This window comes from Alligator sinensis, unplaced genomic scaffold (genome assembly GCF_000455745.1).
Source record: "Alligator sinensis unplaced genomic scaffold, ASM45574v1 scaffold465_1, whole genome shotgun sequence".
Lineage (NCBI taxonomy): Eukaryota > Metazoa > Chordata > Crocodylia > Alligatoridae > Alligator > Alligator sinensis.
This window is the reverse complement of record NW_005841979.1, coordinates 1,068,576-1,090,823: the sequence shown is the minus strand read 5'-3', so window position 1 is coordinate 1,090,823 and position 22,248 is coordinate 1,068,576. Positions and strand designations below refer to the sequence as shown.

The 22,248-nt window shown below is 40.1% G+C and overlaps 1 protein-coding gene across 6 annotated transcripts in view; it reads left to right on the top strand.

Moving 5' to 3' along the window:
- Window positions 1-22,248, top strand: part of SYT1 (synaptotagmin 1) — a 575,639-nt gene that overhangs the window by 163,662 nt on the left and 389,729 nt on the right. For 3 of the 6 annotated variants that reach the window (XM_006021113.3, XM_025200917.1, XM_025200921.1), the window contains exons 1-2: window positions 34-66; window positions 914-1,030. In XM_006021113.3, coding sequence (XP_006021175.2) covers window positions 1,015-1,030 — 16 coding nt within the window. In that variant the 5' untranslated portion in view covers window positions 34-66; window positions 914-1,014. Of the gene's footprint in view, window positions 1-33; window positions 67-913; window positions 1,031-22,248 lie in introns of those variants that run through there. The other 3 variants (XM_025200918.1, XM_014518734.2, XM_025200919.1) reach the window with 1 other exon arrangement.

Here is a 22,248-nt window from a genome sequence, read left to right as displayed (position 1 = left end):
TGCTGATACAGCTGAGAGAAAAGTATATATTCAAGTATCTAAAAGAGGAATTAAAAGACCTCTAAGGTATTCCAATTTTGTTGTCATTTGTAAATATACTCTTTTTTTATGCTGTTTGAAATGTAATGTTAACCATTTTTGATTTTTAAGAAAAATCTTCTTTGCTTCTAACAGTGTTTTCTGCTAGAACTTGTTGCCAGGACCTTTGAGATATGAAAAGAGTCCTAAACCTCAGAGCTGAATCTCAGCCTTGAGACACTGGACTCAGGTCCAAGAGATGTGCTCAGTTCTCTGCTCTATAATGGACTTCTTGTGTTACCTTGCCTCAGATTCTCATCTGTATAATAAATATGAAGATGTATCAAAAAAGACATTTTACTTGTTACATCCCACCCCTGTTAGTAGGTAGTGATCTGAAGAAAAGGCAGAGAAGAAGAAACTCACCAGTTAAAAAGGAAGGGAAATAGAGTAGCTGAGAAGGAAGATACAGTACAGGCTGAGCAATCTTTGAGTGGTCAAGCCCAGAGAGAAAACCTGAGCTAATTTTCTTGCTGTCCATTTGCCTAAACACCTAGCCAGGCCTTCTTAGTCATGTAAGTTAGGAGGAGGAATCGGTGATGTCGAACAATGTACACAAGAACCTGTTTCCAGCTGTAAACAGGTGCTGGCCCCGAGCTTTAGTTCCCCCTGCCTGCAGATCCAGAAAGAGCCAGGCATGGTTATTTTGTCCCACGTGGCACAATTTGTCCCACACCGAAGTGCATGTCTGGGCACATGCGCTGAGGTAAAAAGCCCCAGCTCAAATTTGCACCGCTTCTATTTGACTTGTTGAAAGCGCGCATGCTTGCATGTGTGGGCACGCCTAGAGAGTTACAGGCCCAGACTTATGTGGATTCTTTCTCTTTTCTTAAAGGAAGAAAAAAGGGTGTTTTCTTGACAAGTGAAGAAACAAGAACATTACGTAACTGCCACATCCTTCACTGAAGATTTCGCTGTGAATAGAAAAATGCATGGATGCTGAACATAGAAGGTATTTTAAGCAAACCGTATGAATTTTCTACAGTTCCTATAGTTTGTGAAATGTTTTAGTGCAGGATGCTTTTGTGTACAATAATGGAAATGGTAAACAGTTTATAAAAATATCTCCTATTACTTCAAGAATATCAAATTAGTAGAGGTATCGTTTTGTGGCTATTACATTGCTATTTCAGATTGTGAGAATAAGGAAAAAACTGTGTGCATTTGCTGACTGTTCCAACATTCTTTGCCTTCTTTTGCTATCAATTTTTGCTCATCAAATCCAAAGTTGTCATGGTTCATTATCCATAGATGATCTTGAGCAGTCTTGCATCATAAAAAATATGCTGTGGCATCTGTCTTTGTGCTTTTGTGCATCACTGTACATGTTACTTTGAAACAAGGTTAGTGTTTTAGATTTAACTCCTATTTTATTTACAGTATTGATAAGCATAGCAGCGTGTGTCATTGTTAGGAACCATCTTGTGGTTAGAAAATGTCTACTTTACTATTCTAATTAATGCTTTCCATTAGATTCAGTTACTGTACAACTCAGGATATTCACTGGCCAATCAAACTGGTCTTTGCATCTAAGGCATTTTATGAGTTCTTGTGCAAGATATAGACATAATATGTTGAAGTTAATTAGTCATAATGATTATAAAAATGATCTTTCTATTTGGTTTCGTATATTTTGAATATTCAGAATTTTGAAACATAAATTAATTTTATAATTCTGACATGTTATATAGTTAATATTGATTTAAGTTAATTATAAGTTATGTCCAGATAGTCAGAATTATACATAACTAATTAAATCTTAATTCCTGTAGAGTAATTCTAATTGTAGGCAACTAGTTCTATAACTTTAAACAATGGTGAACATGTACCATGTTCCTGGACAAGGGTAAATGAAATTCCAGTTCTCACGGTTGTGTTCTCTGATTCATGTGCTAAATATTATGCATCTATTGTAAAGGAAAAATGGATAATTTTTTTATTGGGTCTGCTTTGGGGCTAAGATATTTCTGTATACTTTTCTGCTGTGATGATGTTTCAATTGGTAGTTAATTTACTATAAAACTACATTTATTACTTTATCTGAAAATGTTTTGCTTCAATTATCAATAGGGAGCATTTGCCACTAATCCTTTTATTTTTGTTTCAATGCCTCTTGCATTCATAAATGTGTCAAACAAATGGAAGAAGGTGGCTTTTTGAAGTTGCGGACTAAGAATAACATTCAGTCACTGCATAGGTAGTTCTGCCAGCTACAGATAGCCTGACTGCACTCAGTCTGAGGCCACATAGAGATGTTGCATTTCTACCAGGAGAATCACCACTCTCTTGGTATAAAACAGAAATGTACAGATGGTCCAGCCTTTTTCCATGGCTTAATTCCTCCTGGGGAACAGAAAGAATGGAGACATGGGGTAGGCTCCCATGCTGATCTGGAGAACATATGGGGGAACAGCTGCTTCCACCCCTCCATAGATCAGGAAGGGAGGAGCCAGCAACCAGTTGCTCCCCACCAGCTCTTCATACACTGGAATCCCCAGTGTGAGAAGCAAATAGGGGTCTTTGTCCCATTGCTCCAATCCCCCTGGAAATGAAAGAACTGGAGCAGCCCACAGTTTCCCTAGGCTGGGATCGCCCTGGTCTTAGGAATGTTCAAGGAGAAGGAGAGATGGGGATGGTTGTTGGGTGCATGCTTAATACTGCTCTCTCTCCTGGAGCATTTCTAGGAGTAGACATTTTTCTTTGCTAGAAATAAATACTTGTATGCAGCCTGGGACACTGTGGTATGTTTCCTAGAGACTCAAAGCACAAAAGGAAAAATCCTTTCTCTCAAGCTTTCCTATGCTGTTTCAGGCTTGATGCATGGTTTCTTTAAAACCCCACATTATGTGCCAATCCTTTTGACAGTTTAAACACATTCTAATAGTCTAAAACTATTTGCAAGAGTTGTGATGCATGTTGCTCAGTTTTCCTCCCACTTAATTGGTTATGTTGTAAGGGCTCCAGGGCTTCATTCAGGTAGAGCTTTTTCCATCTGCTCTGTTTAGTTGTGTGAGTGTTTTTACTGAGAACTTGTGGAATTTGAGATTGTTCACAGGTCAAATGAAAGGCAAAAACATAAAGCTGAAGAAATGTCAGGTTAGTTCCCACTGAAAGTTCACAAAACAGGTGAAAGGCTAAATGAAAATGCAAAGCGGCAATTCTTCAAAAAGCTTCATCCTGTAAGAAAGTGATATACCCAGAAAAAAATTGCATTTCTAAAAGGAGTTCTAGCAAAGATAACTCTCTCAATCCATTTGTGATGTTTAGCTGTGACTCTTCTTTTGCTGGAAACCTTACTTTCAGTGTAAAAATTCAATTCAGCTTCTTCCAATGTATATTAAAAAAAGGTGGGGGGGGAGAGGGGAAGCAGAGATTGAAAACATTTTATCTTGCCTCTCCTAACACTCCTGTCTGCTTCCATCCCTGCAAAAAACCCAGGTGAAAATGAATATTGATTGCAGTAGGACTATGTTCATTAGGATGATAAAATTAATTTCCATCTCTGTTTGCAGTCATGTGTGTCTTAGTCATGTGCAGTTTCTTCTGGGAATATGAAATACTTTCCATGAATGTGACTGGGAGTTAAATAAGCCACCAGTGTTTAAACCTGTTATTTTAGATAACTCTTGTTAATTTAAATGAGGGCTTGCAAATGTTTAGGGATCTGAGAATTGAAGTTTCCATTTGAACAGTGGCCTCAAGGACTTGCATGCACGTTTGACAGTGTTTCATGCCTTGAGGTAGTCTGCTGCTAGTCAGATAATCTACATATACCCATGAGCTATAACATGGTTATAGGAACATGGAAGAGAATAAAGTTGCCCATAAGGTAAATAGAGAATGGAAGGCAAAATCAAAGCAAAAAGAGGAATATAAATGAAACTAGGAACATTTCAGAAAATCTACAGAGGGCACGAGAGACTACAAAAGGACATAAGGATCTGTTCAGACACTACAGCAATGAACTGAGCACATTTGTCAGTTTTCAGTTAACACTCCATTCATGCTAACTACTATACTGCAGCATAATCTTTGTTTGACAGCATTTTTCCATTTGTGATAATAGGTAAGTTGTATGTTGCAAACTATCCATGAAATTCTGATTAATGGGAATTACCTTTATATAAGGAGGGCTCCGTGGGAATGTTCTGTGAAACTTCTTGTTACCAGAAGACACTGATTTGTTAGAACCATTTGTGGGAAAGGGTTGATTCCAGTGATCTCCTGCTTTGAAAAAAATTCAGTTGTCAGAGTATCCCATTCCTTTTCTTCAAATGAAAAGCTTTTCATTTTTGGTTTGAACATACCTTTCATTTAAAAATTGCATTTAATAGAAGGATATGAAAAAAAGTGGGGAACCTAAAATAATAATAAAACCGTTTCTTCTCCTGCTCTATTTTCAAGATCTCAATTTCATATTGTGAGCTGTAAACACAGAAAATTACTTGGAGTATATTAGATATCAGTAGGTGTGTCTACGTAAGATGCTTTTCTGCACAGTAAATTAGTCTCCCATGCGGTAAAGCATCACTGTCTACACATGCTCACATTATAGTGCAGTAACTTAGTCTACTGCACAGTTAGCTACTACGTATAAATACAGATAGTAAACTAACTGCACAGTAGATGCGGCACAATAAAACAAGTGTAAATGCTGGCTGGGAGCAAATGTGTTCCCAGTCAGCATAGCCAGCAGGGGATCACAAGGGACAGGGAGCTCTTTGTTCACAGTCTTGGAGCTGCTCAGCTTCCTGACTCCCCCCAGGAGCTGGGAGCTGATCAGGGCCAGGACTGAGGAGCTCTCTGCCCCCTGTCCCTGCTTACCATGTGGAGCTGGCTGCTCTGAGGAGTGAATGGGACCTGGGCTGAGGTGCCCAGCCCCCACTTGCTCCCCAGAGCATCTAGCCCTACATGGAGCTGGCTGTTTTGGGGAACAAGTGAGGACTGGATGCCTGGGTGGAGCCGGGAGCTCTGCCTGGCGGCTTAAGGGGGCAGAGCAGGGTGGGAGTATTCCTGTACCAGGCTGCTCCCATTGGGAGCAAAACTGTTCCCAAAAGGAAGCATGAGTAAATGTACTCCCCTGTAGACTTACTACACAATATTTTTACAGTGCAGTAAGCCTACTTTGAATTAATAGCACGTGTAGATGTGCCCAGTGAGATCCTAATATAATGCACATGCACACCTGTGTTTTAATTTCAGTTCTTAACATTTTTTTAGCAAATGGCTTTGGAAATTTTAGATAAATGCAACACTTGGTCTAGACTGATGGCTCCATAAAATACTTTTTGTGCTGCTGAAATGTAAAAACCACTTTATCTAAGGGGAATACCTATGTGGCATATAACTGTTATGCATAAGAATGCCATACTCTAGGCATAAACTGCCAAATTTACCTTTGTCTCAGTGGAATCCAGAAGACAAGGGGTATTACTATACCTCAGGTGCTGTGTACAAGCATTACAGCTGTTATTCCTGTTCTAGTGGAAATAACAAGTATACCAACTTTCACTCTGTTGCTCCCAGACCAAGCATCACAGTTCCAAGAGAAAAATAATCCAATTCCAACCCAGTAGAAGTGTTCAGGGGAGTTTCTCCTTAAAGAACAAACACTTGTATGCTTTTAGGAACCAGAATAATCCCTTAGGCAGCTGATACAACTGAAAAACATCAGAGTGCTGTGAACAGCACCAGCCCCAGACCTGAGAAAACCAAAGCTAAAACAGTTTATAAATCTTTTTAAGTCATGAAATCAGGCTTACTCAAAAAGCAAACAAGAATCAGTTTGGGGTAGAAAAAGTTTAAAATGTTTGCACACATTTTCATTTTGGCTAAATCTCAACTTTCCAGTGAACATTTTTGACCAGCCAGTTATGATTCCTAATCGACAAGATAATAGGACTGATTGATGGCCAGAGGAACTCCTGGAGGCCAAGAACTTGGCAAAATTCAAAGAAGGGATTGGATATTATTTGGCTTACAAGATTAGCCAGAGCAACAGTAATAAATAATGAAACAAAAAATTAAACATATTCAAGCATAAAGCAGTCTTTAATTATTGGGGATTAGAAAGCAATTCATTATGGAGTACAGATTATTATGCTACACGTGACTGCTTCAGGATTTCATACACCTTCGTCTGAGGCAGCTGACACAGTCTTCAATCAGAGAAAGAAGATTACAGCAGATGGTCTATGAGTCTGAATCAGTCTAGCAGTTCCTTTGTTGTGAGCATCATAGGAGGGCATCAGTCATCTCTTCAGCAGAAGCTAGATCAAAACCTATCATTTCTTTTGCCTAAGTCTCTGCAAACTACAGTGGGTACATAAAAATAATTACATATTCAATCCTTTTTCCTTCCTGCATATGGTAATTGAGAAATAATAGTGTGGTTTTAAATTTTCCAAATTTTACTGGCCAGTATATAGAGTAGAGGGAAGCCTACCATATTTATTCAATTCCAAGACAAGGTTTTTTCCCCATTTAACAAGGTGGGGTGCGGGGGGGCGGGGAGGCTCATCTTGGAATTGAGTACAAGGCAGCAGTGGGGCTGGATTGGGGCTGGAGCTGCAGCTGCTGCCTGCATTCCCTATCTCTCCCCTCATCAGCCTTCAGCCCCTGCCCCTCCTCCCCTTTTTCTCTCTCCCCACTCCCTTAGCCCCCACCCCCCTCTGCTGCTTCTAAGATTAAGACTAACAAGGATTGGATGTATTTATATTTCATAAGGTGTCCTGGGATCTTGAGATGTTTGCCAATGCTTTGCCCTCCATAAATTGACGGAGGCTAGTGTAGTAGTAAATGACTACTGACAGTTGTGTATTCTCCATATAGCAAATACTGAATACTAACTTTATTATGAAAAACTCATCTTTTTAATTAAAATGGAAATGTTTGAAAGATCAAAACACATTTCTGTAATGATCCTGCACAAGTGAGCAGTATTAATCTGTCCATCAAAGAATCAAAATTCCTACTGAAATTGGAGAGCTTTGGTTAGCAGGACTATAGGCTTAGGTCCTAAATGTATATTTCATTAGTTACCACTTCATAAATATTGGTGAGCCTAAATCTGATCTCATAGGCACCAAGTTTATACTAGTATAGCACAGCATTGATTTCAAGGGAGTTCATTATTCGTAGTGCTTCTGTAAGTGAGAAACAGAATCTGTTCCATGTGTATTTTATGGAACAAATTTTATTTTTAATGAAACTCTAGTCACAGTAGAGAGAAGTATGTTTGCTTGCACGGTGTGTGTGTGTGTGTGTGTGTGTGTGTGTGTGTGTGTGTGTGTGTTTTATTATGGTGTGTGTATTATTTATGGGTATGGGTAGAAGTATCTTCTGCTAAACAAAAATATATTGCCAAATTCTTCTGGAGCGTAATCTTTTGCCTAGACTTCATGCAACTCATGAAGTCCCACTGACAGATGATACTTAAAGAATGCACAATGTAAGTAATGTCTGCATTTTATTACCTACAGTATTTTAGGGATGATTCTTGGGTGATTATGAAAAACCACAACAACGGGCACATTTTTAATGGCAGTCTTTGTATAAACACTTAACATTTGTATTTGGGCATGTAGGTGTGTGTCTAATATAGAGAAAGAGAAAGGGAGACAGCCTATTTTATCTATATTGCTAGTAGGACAGAGCAGAAAAGAGTTTTCTCTTCCCACAAATGTTTTCAGCATATTAAAAAATTTCAAAACTGGAAAGTTATTTAAAAAAATAAATGAGTTATAGTGGTACTCTAAGTTACGGTATTTACCTGAAACTCAAGTCCCTGGTCACCAACATGAGTGCCATGCCTTTCCCCTTCTCTTCTGTTGGACCATATTGTATCAATATTTAAATATCTATTGGGTGAGTAAAGGCAGAGTGATGAGAGAGTACAGTAGTTAGGATGTTCACCTGGGATGTAGGAAACAAAAGTTTGAATTTGTGCTTTGCTATTCTCTCAATGATTCTTTGAAGTAGATGATTGCTCAGAGCTCTAGTATGAAACTGGAGATAGGCCTGTTGAAAGTCTCTGGGTTAGGGTCAGAGGGGAGAGCAACAAGGGTGATGTTGTAGACCAGACCAGGAGCTTGAGGTGGATGACGCTTTTTTCAAACAGCTAGTGGAAGTTTCCCAATCATAGGCCCTCGTTCTCATGGAAGATTTCAGTCACCCTGACATCTGCTGAGAGGGCAATACAGGAGCGCACAGGAAAGCCAGGAAGTTTTTTGGAGAGGGTTGGGGACAACTTCCTGGTGCAAGTGTTGGAGGGGCCAATTGTGGGCTGTGATGTTCTTGTCCTGCTGCTCACAAATAGGGAAACAGCTCTCCTGTTTGGTGGAGAATGTAGAAGTGGATGGCAACTTGGGCAGCAGTGACCACAAGCTGATTGAGTTCAGGATCCTGAGGAAAGGAAGGAAGGGAGAGCAGCAGAGTAACAACCCTGAACTTCAGAAAAGTAGACTTTGATTCACTAAGATAACTTATGGGCAGAATCCCAGGGGAGACCAGTCTGAGGGGGAAAAGAGTCCAGGAGATGTAGTTGTATTGTAAAAAAACCTTACTGACGGTGCAGGAACAAACCATCCCAATGCACAGGAAGGCTAGCAAGTCTGACAGAAGACCAGCTTGGCTTAGCAGGGGCCTCTTCAGCAGAACCATCCTGGGGAGGGGGTGAATCAGGGCAGCTACCCCAGGCCCCATGCTTTGGGGGGCCCTGTGGACAGAGCCACACAGGCCCTGCCACGGCCCCACCACCGCTGCCACCGGCAGCTTCTTCAGGTGGTTGCCCCTCCCCCCTCAGCCCCTCACAGGCTAATATGCCCTGGGCCCTTCCCCTAGGGACGGCTCTGCTCATCAGTAAGCTAAATCACAAAAAGGAAGCTTACAAGAAATAGAAACTTGAACAAATGACTAGGGAGAAATATTAGAGTATTGCCTAAGCATGCAGGGATGAAATCAGGAAGGCCAAAGTGCTGTTGGAATTGTAGCTAGCAAGGGACATGAAGGGTAACAAGAAGAGTTCCTACAAGTACATCAGCAACAATAGGAAGATCAGAGAAAGTGTGGGTCCCTTACTGAATGGGCAAGGTAACCTAGTGACAGATGATATGGAAAAGACTGAAGTACTCAATGCCTCTTTTACCTCAGTCTTCACAGGCAAGGTCAGCTTCTGGCAGCACAGCTTGGAGATAAGGGGAGCAGCCAACGGTGGCAAAAGAACAGGTTAGAGACTATTTAGAAAAACTGGATGTGTACAAGTCCATGAGGCTGGATACAGTGCACCCAAAAATGCTGAGGAAGTTCCTCTGGCCATTATCTTTGAAACCACTTGGCAACTGGGGAGGTCCCAGATGACTGGAATAGGCAATAGAAAAGAAGAATAATCTAGTGAGCTACAGACCAGTCAGCCTCACTTCAGTCCTTGGAAAAATCATGGAGCAAATCCTCAAGGAATCCATTTTGAAGTACTTGGAGGACAAGGCAGCAATTAGGAACAGTTAGCATGGATTCACCAAGGGTAAGTCATGCCTGACCAACCTGGTTGCCTTCTATGGTGAGATGACTGGCTCTGTGGATGCAGGGAGGATAGTGGATGTCATATCTGACTTTGGCAAGGCTTTTGATTCAGTCTCCCACAACATTGTCACAGGCAAGCTAAGGAAGTATGGGCTAGATGAATGGACTGTAAGGTCAATAGAAAACTAGCTGGATCATCGACTCAGAGGGTAGTGGTCAATGGGGCAATGTCTAGTTGGTAGCCAGTATAAAATGAAGTGCCCCAGGGGTCAGTCCTGGGGTTGTTCTTGTTGACTATCTTGATCAGTGGCTTGTAAAATGGGATGAAGTGCACCCTCAGCAAGTTTGCAGATGAGACCAAGCTGGTAGGAGTAGTAGATAAACTGAAGGGTCGAGTTAGGATTTGGAAAGACCTAGATAAATTGGAGGACTGGACCGAAAGAAATTTCATTAAGTTGAACAAGGACAAGTGCAAAGTCTTGCACTTAGGATGGAAGAATCCCATGTACCAGTATAAAATAGGGACTAACTGGCTAAACATCAGCTCCACAGAAAAGGACCTGGGCGTTACAGTGGACAATAAGATGAATATGAGTCAACAGTGTGCCATTGCTGGCAAGAAGACTAATGGCATACTGGGCTGCTTAGTAGGAGTATTGCCAGCAGATTGAAAGAAGATTTTTCTCCTCTATTTGACACTGGCACAGACATATCTGGAATAGTGTGTCCAGCTTTGGGCTCCCCACTGCAGAAAGGATGTGAACAAATTGGAGAGAGTCCAGCAGAGGGCAATAAAAATGGTGAGGGGGATGGGTCACATGATTTATAAGGAGAAACTGAGAGAGCTGGGCTTATTTAGTTTGGAGAAGAGAAGGCTGAGAGTGGGGATGTAATAGCAGCCTTAAACTACGTAAAGGGTGGTACCGAACAGGATGGAGCTAAACTCTTCTCAGTGGTGGCAAATGACAGGACAAGGAGCCATCATCTCAAGTTGCAGCAAAGGAAGTTTGGGTTGGATATTAGGAAGAACTTTACCACTAGGAGGTTAATAAAGCAGTGGAACAGGTTACACAAAGAGGTTGTGGAATCTCATCCTTGGAAGTTTTTAAGACACCATTAGACAAACTCTTGGCTGGGATGATCTAGTTGGAGATGGCCCTGCTTTGCGCAGGGAATTGAACTAGATGACTTTCTAAGGTCCCTTCCAACCCTAATTTCCTATGTTTCTATTATTCTAACTCTAATTTCCAGTAATTTTAATACTTTTTGAGCATGTGAGAAAGAAGGTAAGACCCAAGCAAAGCAATTCATTGATTGTTATAAAGTGACACACTGATTTACCCAGTTTGTCTGAAGAATAGGTTTATTTTGTTCTTTCATTTAAAAAGACAATAAGATACAAAATCTTTGTATATTCTTAAAATACAAACTCTTATCTGTGCCTGACACATTACATCATTGTGAGAGGTCTGAAATTTGTGGTTCTCTCTAAGATTTAATTATCTAGCAGTTCCCAACAGCAGCCTGTCTATTACTGACATGCAGAATTTCATTTTGTTCAAATATCTTTTGTGTGCATGTCTCCTTGATATTGATAACAGTCTCTTGTATTAGTGCTTATCTCCTTTTGATTCTGAAAATCTAATAAAGAAGGAAAATGCAAAGTAATAGCTACAAGAACTAGTTAGGCAGGGATCCATCAAAGCTTTGCATCAAACTAATATTTGGAAAAAAATATAGCATGCACGTTGCAGCTTCACAACATATCTAAGAAAACAGAAATCTTAAACAACAGCTTCAACATGGCAGACATGTCTACAAAATATATTGTCTTCCAAACAAGGAATGAACCAAAACAAATCATATGGGATTGTTTGTTAAATTTTCCTGACAGCTTTCTGAATATATTGTCAATTGCCAATAACCATATTTGTCTCTCTTGATAGGCAAAGTATTTTGACTCTTTTTAGTGTGTTGGATATTTGGGTTCATTCCCCAAACAGAGCAGCAATGAGAACAAGAGGCAGCTTTCAGTTTCTAGTTGTGACATGGTTGAGCTCAAGTGGTCGGTCAAGTTAGCAAAAACTGTGAAGGCAGAAAACTTTTATAATCCTTTGTCTACAAAATAGATTCTCTAAATAATGATCAGTTTCTAAAATCAGTGAATAACATGAAAATATGTATTTATTTGAACTTCTATGTAAATAAATGTATACAATTAAAGACCAGGAATATCTTGATTAAACACTGGCTTCATCATGCATTCCCTTGTAAATGTGTGGAAATTTTGAAAAACTGTATGTAAGACATGATTTAGGCCTACAAGATTGTGTGTATGTGTAAGTGGATAACAAATATTGATGATTTAGTTGCTATTTTGGAGGGAAAAAAAAATGTGGCATGTCAGGATGATGTCCCTTAGTCTTTCTCCAACCAAGGGGTACCCACAAGGCAGTGGGGACTAGGATTTTGAAGTGACCTATACTCATCTTACTGTGGAGATTGGAACATTGTGGTATTTTATAGAAGCTACCCCACCACAAGTAGCCCCAACACATTGCCACCAGGCCCTCCAGTCAGATGCAGGTTACAGTCATACCCAGTTAAATCCATCTTCCCAAATAATTTGGACCTAAATTTATAAAACTGATTAGTAATGAAGTTTGCTGCCTTTGTTTGGGATCCAACATGAGACACCTCATAAAGGGACTAGCTTACTAAAGGTAGTACAGACATTTAGGGAGGTTAGTGGGAGGCTAGGCTGCATTAAAAATGGCTACCTAATCTAACTTAGTTTTCCTGCATGCAGCCCTTACACTAGTTACGTCAATCTAAGTCTGAATTGTACAGACAGTTTTGGAAGGTTAGATAAGTCAAAAAATGGCTGACCCAATCTAATTTAACTGTACCTCAGACGTGCACTAAGGTAGATCAGGTACAGTTTGACCAATAACTAAACTGCCATACACATTCTGAGCATAGCTCTGGGGTTGGGAAAGCCCAGCCACTTTGCCCAGCCCTTGGGCTGCAGTTTTCCTACCCCACCTCCCCCGCCTAGTACCAGGCTATGTTTAGCTCCCCCAGCCCTGCCTCCAGATGAACAAACCCTCTGCACCCCTACCAACCAGCCAGCTCTCTTCCCCTCTCCTCTCCTCCCCAAGCTCGCCAACTCCCCCAATCCCACGAGCTGCTCCTGGTGCAGGTTTTTTCAGCATGTGCTGGTGCTGCGAGCTGCTTGAAATAAGTTAGGGTGAGATTTGGGGGACCGGGGTTGGTTCACTAAGAACCAACCCCGGTGTTCATCTGGGTGTGTTCATCTGGGTGTGGAGGTAATGGGAGACTACAAAAAGCTCCTGGTTGGGAGGGAGAGATCCCTCCCAATCCCACCAGCCCCCCAATCCACCTGCCCTTCCCTCCACCCTGACTTACTTCAGTCAGGCTCCCAGCACCAGTGAACAATGGTAAAGCTGGCTGAGGGAATGATTTGTGGGATCAGGGGCAGTTCAGTGGTGCTGGGGGGTCTGGAGGGTGCTCAGCGGGGTTTGGTGAGAGTTGTGAGCCTCTCTGATCCCACCAACAGCCCGCTATCCCCATAAGCCCCCACACAGATCCCACTAGCCCCCCAATCCCACCCCCCCAAAATTTACCTTAGATCAGGCTCCCTGTATCCATCTAATTAGATCCATCAGTTAGATTGCGGGGGGAGCACTGAACTAACCCTCCAAACTTCTAACTGCAATGTGTGCATGAAGCCTAACAGTGTGGGTACCTGTACCTCTAAGCTGTTTTATATGGCATCCTAAACTACAAGTCATTTGAAAAGTTAGGCTTGAGTTTTCCAGGAACTGGTGTTGTCTTCAGTGATGTCATGTGACACTATATTTGGTGGACAGCAACCATAATGCATGTAGATTTTAAGATAAACACTCAAAATTTAAATTATCTGTCTTTTGGGGCTTTGTAAATTTTGGCAAAGTTTTTCCCAGGAGGCATGTTCTTTTGACATCTTATGTACTTGTTGCTTTTGATCAAACTGGAAACAAAAAACTAAGTCCTATTTCAGTGCATATTTAAACTTCTGAATTTTACAGTATATGATACCAACAAGTCTCACTAGTAGCTAAGATGGGCACCCTCATTGTTAATATAGATGGGCAGGTCACAGCACGTAGTGTCCCAACAGGAGCTGAGTAACCAAATTCAAGATGAATTGAAAGACCACCGAATTGGAGACCAATTTTCTTCACTGGCAAAATGTCAGTAATAAGGTTGAGAACAATGGCAACCTGCTCTGTTATGTGGAAATTTCATTGTGTTTCTGGGCTCCTGGCCCATTATGCACATTGGCCCTAAACTGGGGGAGGGAACTGTCCTACGTTAAGAACAGTTGTATTTCATCGTGTGCCTGTGTCTCTCGGAAAATAGAAGTACTGTACTTGAATTGAGGTCCTCCCAAGCTAAATTTATTAATCTCTGCAGTGTGACCTAAAGAACTAACAGTCAGCATCATATCCTGATTAAATTAGTTAGAAAGGAGATGCATACCATACATGCAGACTGACCTACTGTTTGCTCTAGACAGATGTAGCAGTTATGTAAGCAGTTGAGGCCTCCAGTACTTCAAATCCCAAATGAGCTACCATTTATACAATGGCTCCAATCTTGGCCAATAATAGAATTCAGCTGGGAACCTCCTAAATTAAAGTACATGTATTTTGAGCTAAAAACTGAGACTGAAGCTGGCACCTGTATAAACATATCCACTTTGGATTGTGCACAGGAAAATTGTGACACAGGGTGACCCATAGTTGCGTGAGAAAGAGAGAAGATGGGGGAGGAAAAAGCTGCATCTCTTAAGCTAATTGTAAGGCTAGCTCACAGGTGGGACAGTAAAGTATATTGATATATAGACTCTTCTGAGTAAGCTTTTAAATGCACTGGAAGAGCATTAAAAAATTATGTAAGCAGGTGGAGACATGACTGAGAGCTTCCAACTCTCAACATCAGTCCAGCTCTTTTCGATTTAGAAACAGATGGCTGTAGTATGGGGATTTCTTTCTGTTTAATAAACCTGCATGCAGTATTAAGTAAATTGTATTTTGTGTGCTAAGCCTGTATTGTACAGGTAGAGAACATAGCTCTACCTTTAGGGGTATAAAATAGATAAAAACATGTTGACATTTTTAGTACATGTGATTGGTTCTGGCAGCAAAGGTGTGAGTCCTCTTATAGTATATTTCTGAAAGACAGCTGTTGCCATTTATATTTGAAAGCAGAACTCTCATCCACATCAATTAAGATGCACATGTGCTACAAGTTATAACAGGCAACTGAATATAATGTACAAATTGGCTTTGCACAAACTAGTTATAAATGAAGAACAGTGTTTGAAAAAAAATAATTCAAATGCATTAAAATTGTACACCATGTAGGTACAGAGGGATGCTTGACATTTTTGTAAGCTCAAAAACCTTTTACAAACAATAGTTGTGTACAGATGACATGCAGAGCTCTTCTTTTCAGTGTATTTCTGCAGTGCTGTTCATTCTGCTTCCCTTTTTTCTGTCTGTCACAAAATGGCTACTTATATGTTAATACAAGCTCCACATGTGCTGCTGCAAGAAAGAGATGTTCTGATTATTCTGCACTCAAAGATGTTTTAAAATGTGCATTTTGTTGCCTATTTATAGGCGGCACAGGATGCTGCCCAGATTTAAAGTCTCTGCCATTAATTCCTATATGGAAAGTATCTTGTAAGGAAACTGAGTAATGTATATTCATGCATGCAGCTTAACATTTAGAACACAGGCTCATCCGTGTGGCCACTGAGGCGTGTTCGATCTTTAACAGCATAAAGGGGATTGGATAGATCACTTTAAATTGTCAGACATCTTTTGCTCATTTTCTGTGATTCAGCAAGTTCCAATATAAACAAATGCATTTCTTTCTCCTTAAATCTGAATGACACAAGGCAGCCAGTATTTCATCAGGGAATTTTGCATCATCATTTTTATTCAGATATCCAAACTACCATACATCATAAGTCACTTACTATATTTGTGTAATTAGGCAGCACCATTTGGTCACTATTGCTGTTGTTTTTATTATTCATAATGGTTCATTGTAACTGCTAGTACCATTTCAGTCGAGAACCAAAATTTACTAGAACAAAAAACTACTAATGGGGCAGCATAAGGGCATGTAAGAATAAGAGTGATGTACAGGCTAGTTTGAATTAAATAAACAGTGGATCAAACGTCCACCTTTCCATAGATCAAAATCTGAAGCAAAACTTTTGCTGGTTTGAAAAAGTTCTGGCAGTCGTATATCTGTTGCAGGAGATAGCTTGTTGGAGGGTGAAGCAGCTGTCCCTTGTCCCCAGAAAGGCATACTTCCTTCTAGGGACAAAGGGTTAGTGAGTTTGTCTCAGGACTCGATAATCTAAAGAGTATTGTAGGATGAAATATACTGTAAGGCTTGGCTAGTGTATCATGTAGACCCCAGTGTGCTCCTTAGAGTCTGTAAATACCCCGAACAAATATTAACACCTTTCCCCAAACTTAGCAGCTCCTTCCATTATCTTCCATTCTCTATAGCAAGAGTAGGCAACCCCCAGCCTTGTGAAGGCACGCAAAGGCATTGGCACTTGTGCCTCAGGGAAGGGGCTGGGGCTGCATTGCCACAACAAGGATCAGGCCCCTTGTGGCTCCCTTGCTGTCCACCCCTGGCATGCCAACATCCTTCCTACAAGTTGAGGTTGTACATGTTTTTGCTACTTTGCCCAAGAATGTTGCCAACCCCAGTTTTAGAGCAGAGGTCTGCAACCTATGGCCCATCAAAGGTTGGTCCAGCCTGCAGTGGCTGTGGGAGTGTCCAGTGGCCTAGGAGTTGCAGGTTTGCAAGCAGCAAAAAGGTTACTTGTTAAAAAGTGGTTGAGTCCTACCGTAGAGTTTTACTATGCATCAGTGCTATGCGGAAAGTTCCAAATAAGATTTTTTTGTTTTCAAAAAATTAATTCAGTTGAGTTTCTCTTGGTGATGACATACTGCATTTAGGCTGGAGATGAGGACCACAGTCTACCTGACTAGTCCTTCAAGATAAAACTTGCTTTTTGGGAGGACAGTGTAGATTACCTTGTCCATTCCCTCAACTAAAGGGGAATCTGCTAGGTGAAAGTACATACTGGGTTAGTTGGAATAAATATATAGTTGGGGCGGGGTTCTCTTTAAGAGGCACTTAGGTACCTAAACTCAGGGTAGAACAGTTGAGAGAATATTTTGAATAAACATCTATAATTTCATATGTGTATATTAAATCCTCCAAAGTTTACCATTGATATACATGATACATGCCCCCAGCATCCAAATCATGATCTGTTGCTAGAGAATTTTATTCAGTGAACAATTTCACCAGTCATGCCCCAGAGACCAGTTGACATAAGAGCAAAGTTGTAGTGCTGCACAACAGTAAGTCAGTAAGAATAACCTAAAGGGCTTGTAACGGGAAGGAGATCATGTTATAACAGCACTTCCCTGCAGTTCCTTTTCCAGCATGTTGCAACATACTATTACCATTATCAGAGGAAAGGGGTTTTAGAGTCCTGAATGGCCAGGAAAAATTACTTCTGGTCAAATCTCTGCCTCTCTGGAACAAATGTCCAATAAAAAAAAGCGTTAACACTTGCTGTATTTGGCTATTTCTGTAAGGCTCCTGAGCTGCAGCCTGGATCAGCTCTGTAAGGCTCAGGCAGGCTTCTGCCATGGAGCCCTTGTTAAACGCACTGACCCAGTTACTACTACTTAAGGCCAGATGGCCCCTAGCCCTTTCCCTCTGATTGGTTCTGGAGCTGCATTTAATTAACTCCTCCAACACTTGAGCTTTGCTGCACAACACCCTTGTCTTCAGTTTCTGGGCAGCTCCTGTCCCAGCCACATCTTTAGCTCCCTTGGTTCCTGACCTGGTGTTCAGCTTGCCCTGGATTTCAGCCTTTGAATTGCCCCGGAAACCTGTTTATTGACTCCTGACCCCAACTTGGCTTACTCTTGGACTTCGCCCTGTGGACTGTCCTTCAGACTTGGTAACTAAGTTTCTGATTCCCATCTCCTGACCCTGGCTTGGCATTTTGGCTCCTGATGGCTTTTGACCCTTAACCCTGCAGCCCCCAGCTCCACACAGCTCTCCCCACTAGTTTGGCTGGCCTGGTGGATCATGACAATTTCTACTTAGCAAAGTGCATAAAGCTGAATTATTATAAAATACCTGAGGATATTTTTTACTTTGATTTCTTACCTTTTGCTAAAACATAGTGACATAAGGACCTGTTAAAAGCTGCAGTCTTGGTTTCAACACTGAGTGAATAGATGTTCATTTTGTGGAATAAAGATTAAGCTGGCTGTGTGCCGGTCCTGTATAATGGTAGCTTGTTGCCCTAACTAGATAGCAGAGAAGGAGCAGCATCTCTTGGGAGAAATGGAGAAGCAATGGTGGTGAGCTAAGCAGGGTGCAGATTGTAATTATGCGAAATCAAGTTGGGGAAAAAGGCTCATGATGAACTTTGCTTTAGGAAGTGGGATCCTAGTCTACCCAATGTTCAAACTTAATTATAGGGCAGGTTTGTGAAGGACATCTGGTTTCAGGAGTTTTCTCTCAAACTTCTACCGACATTAGAAACTTCTTACACAAAGTTGGACCATCCCCAACTGCATTGTCCCAGCCAAGACTTTGTCCAACTGGGTCTTGACCTCCATGACTGGAGATAATAATGGGAGACCATCATTATTGACTGCGAGGGATTGTCAAAGAACAGGAAAAACTTCCAAGGCTGGAGATTTCTGCAACCTCTCTGGGTAACCTGTTTTAGTGCTTTACTACTCCCCTAATGATTTTTTCTTGGTATCTCCATATTGGTGGACCTTTCAAAAATACTAGAGAAGAATACAGGCCTAAATTAGTAGGGGCATTTTTATGTGTGTTCCTGATGTGGCACTGGGTGCTTGTAATTAGCAAGCCATACTAATTATAAGCTCCCATGCATCATATCTATCAGTGGTGCAGTGTGCCTCCATGTTGAGAAAATGGTGATGGTGCACTTTGAACTAAAGCATATGAAATGTGTTTTAGTTCAAAGCACACTGCCACCATTTTCTCTGTGCGGAGGCACACTACACTACAGATGCACATGACATGCAAGGCTGCCAAAGTGCATCAATTTACATGTGCTGGCATGTGTGTAAGTGCCTTAAGGGTCTGGTCTTCTAATACATCTATGTATATCTATATCTATATAGAATTCCCATTTAAACAAATGGGATTTTTCAATATGTATTAACAGGAGAATGTAAACACTTTTTTAGTCTGTCATTTGTTATTTATGAATTTGGAGATTCTGAATAGCTAAACGGCTGCCTTTTTTTCTTGACAGAATAAAGCTTAAAAAGTGCGTAAGATGTGCATAAAATGATATCTTGAAGAGGTCTCCCCTCTTCTTTTTTACTTCAGTGTTCTCCTGTCTCCTTCTATACAGTTAAGATTTCACTCGGGTTTTTCTTTGTCCCTGACCCTCAGATTGAATTTCCTGCTATATAGTAACTATACTTTTCCTGATACATCGACTTCATTTTAATTCATGTTTGTTCAATATGGACAATGCTGATATTAATCAATTACCAGGCTATGGCCTACGACCACTAGCTCTGATAGTTCAGAAATCACTGCTAGATTTAACAAGTTTTTACTCGTGCACCTATTATTACACAGTAACCCTGCAATATCAGTGCCAGTTTAGGCAATAGACAAAGATGACAAAATGTCACTTTGTTGCTACTGTTGGTCCATGTAAATGCTTCAGGCAGAATTCTATTTAATTTAGTAAATGACCAAAATGCTGCTAGTGTAGGAGTGATTCCATTATGCCCTGTGGGTGTGTAAGTGACCTTTTATTATAGGAATAAGATATCTGTGCATCTCCAGAGGGCAATCCTGTTTCTATAATGGAAGCACTTACATGCCCAGAATGGGTAACAGAGGTTTCTGATAGTCAGGTAACAAATAGTCGCAAGGTGCTCTTTAATCATCTACTAGGTGAAATAGAGTGTTGTCATTATTCCTGTAATGATTTTTATTTAGTTAAAAGTTATAATGAGACTGTTGACAAGAACTGTGCTAATTTTACTTCCCTATTCATTAAGCCTATTTTGTGAGTTATTGCAAGTCATGTGTAGCGTATGTGTATATCCATATACAAAAATACATTTTTATGTAGTAAGAGAAAACATGATAGAACATGGCACTAGAGGGTTTTTTTTTTTTAATTCCATTTTCTCATACACAGAAATATAAATAAATTGTGTTTGTACATGCATGTGGAATATATATACATGCACCTATATGAATATAAATATTGTCTGCATTTGTATGTGTGCATGGGTGTTATGGGGTATTTTTGTCTTGTTTTGTTCTGTTTCAAATTCTCCCTGTTGTTCATTGTCCCACAGAACATTTACTGCAGGGGATATTGAGATTCAGGGCTGTGTGGGGGAGATTCTTGTACATTTGCTCAAAAATATACTATGCTCAAGATAAGTACCTTGGAAAAAGTCTTAAAACTGTGTTCAGCCATAAAGAAACTGTGGCAACTGCCCACAAATAACAATATCTTGGTACCTGCATAAATATAACAGAAGCTTAATAAATCCCATCAACAAAACGACCACTGAAGTCTACTTTGATTCTTGTGTAATCTGTGTAACTTCAAGAGCATAATCTGTAACTGTCCATCATGACACAAGGTTGCACAGCAGAGAGAGACAAAAAGCTTGGGCTTCTGTCCATTAAGTGGGATAGTCCTATCAAGGGTTATAAGTGAAGTCAGCTGCACTGGCAGGCTCTGGGTGTATTAATGAAAAGGGACAATAAGTAACCTAATATTACACAGTTAGTCCTTCTGTACTCTGCCACTTCAGAGCTGTAACTATTCTTTGCAAAACTGATCAAGAGCCACAGAATGTAAAAAAAAAAATCTATCTGTTAAGGAAGCAAACAAAATACCTACTGTTAGTTAAATGTATGGGATGCATAAAGTTTGCTGTAGCTGCTTTTTTATATTGGAGACAACAGCTTTTTTTTAAGTGGCTCCTTGGGAAGAGTGGGGAGGAACAGTAAAATCCAGGAACTGAGGTGCATCTCATTGGAATATACTTTCTTAAAAACATGTTTAGTCATATTAAAGTGAAACTCTTATTACAGGAAGGGGCCAGAGATAATGTCATTGCCCACTATACAAATCTCTTCATATGAACTGTGCTAATTTTGACCTTGAGTCCTAAAAGCAAAACTACAATTTCAGTGTTGCTCTTTCTTGGGCAGAATTCAGCCATATTAAACTATGAAAAGGTTTGCAAATGAGGACATGTATGTACTAGTTACTAATACAGGAGTACCAAACTAATTTTTACAAATCCTATTCAAGTATTATATTTGGGTCCTTTTCACAACTAGGTGCTATAAAAATAATTTAGAACCATTTTCTACCATTCTTGGTTATGATGAATCATGCTTAAATCCACAAGTAGCCCATTTATTTCAGTGGGACATTTTGTAGATTTAAATGTTACCTGAACACACTAGTCACTGTCAGTAGCTAATGACCTTGCTGCTAGGTTAAGGCTAGAAATAAATCTAAATCTTGTTAAAATTACAACAAAGTGTTCATTAACTTCAACAAAAGGTGATTTTTTTTGAGAGAATCTTGGTATAATCCCATGTGTTTAAATAAACTTATCACACTAAGCAGGTGGTGGGCAGAAATCTATGAATTTCTACTATACAATAGGTAATTTGCCCAGTGAAAAACAACTCGCATTTCCCCAAACAGATATACGATTTGTTATGCTACTAACATAATAAAAAAATGGTGTCTCAAGCATTTATATCATATAAATTTGCATAGGAGCTGAGTAATTTAAAAGCAAATTTTGAAAGTTGGCAATATAATTATGAATTTGTTGTTATGTCTAGTGGCTCTGAGAGGGGAACCAGCAGCCTTGTGCTAAATACTATGTAGGCATAATGAAAGGGTAGTTCCTGCTACCCTTTCAGGATTTATTTAGCACTAACTTATTTAGCTAGGGACTGGAAACAATCAGCCCAACCATATCTGGTTAGCTTTTGCATTGATGAAATGCTCAGCCCCAGTTCCTTTGCCTGACTAACCAGATAAAAATTAAAGACACGATGCACAGTATAAATTAGCAGATTTATAAACCAGATGGAGTTAGTGTCCTCTTCAGTATGCCTTCTGTCTCCAAAACCTGATTTGCTATCCAAAGTGATTGGTAAGGATGTATGTCTAACTATGTAGGCTTTACAATAGAAATTTCCAATGTAAATTCTTGTCAAAATTGTGATTACTGTTATTGTGAGGGGTATTTGTAAGCTAGTGAATGATTGCAGCAAACAAATCATGGATATGGTTAAGTTTTTTTTCACAAAGGATAATGTTTGCAACTAAAACCTAAGGTAAGGTAAGCTAAGCAAAAAAAACCAACCCCAAAACCCCAGATAAATAATAATGTTTGGGGTTCTTAATGGTGCTGCTATACTAGATGTAGAGTTCTGCCTTCTCTCAAATATTCTTCTCTTCAGGGTATTTCC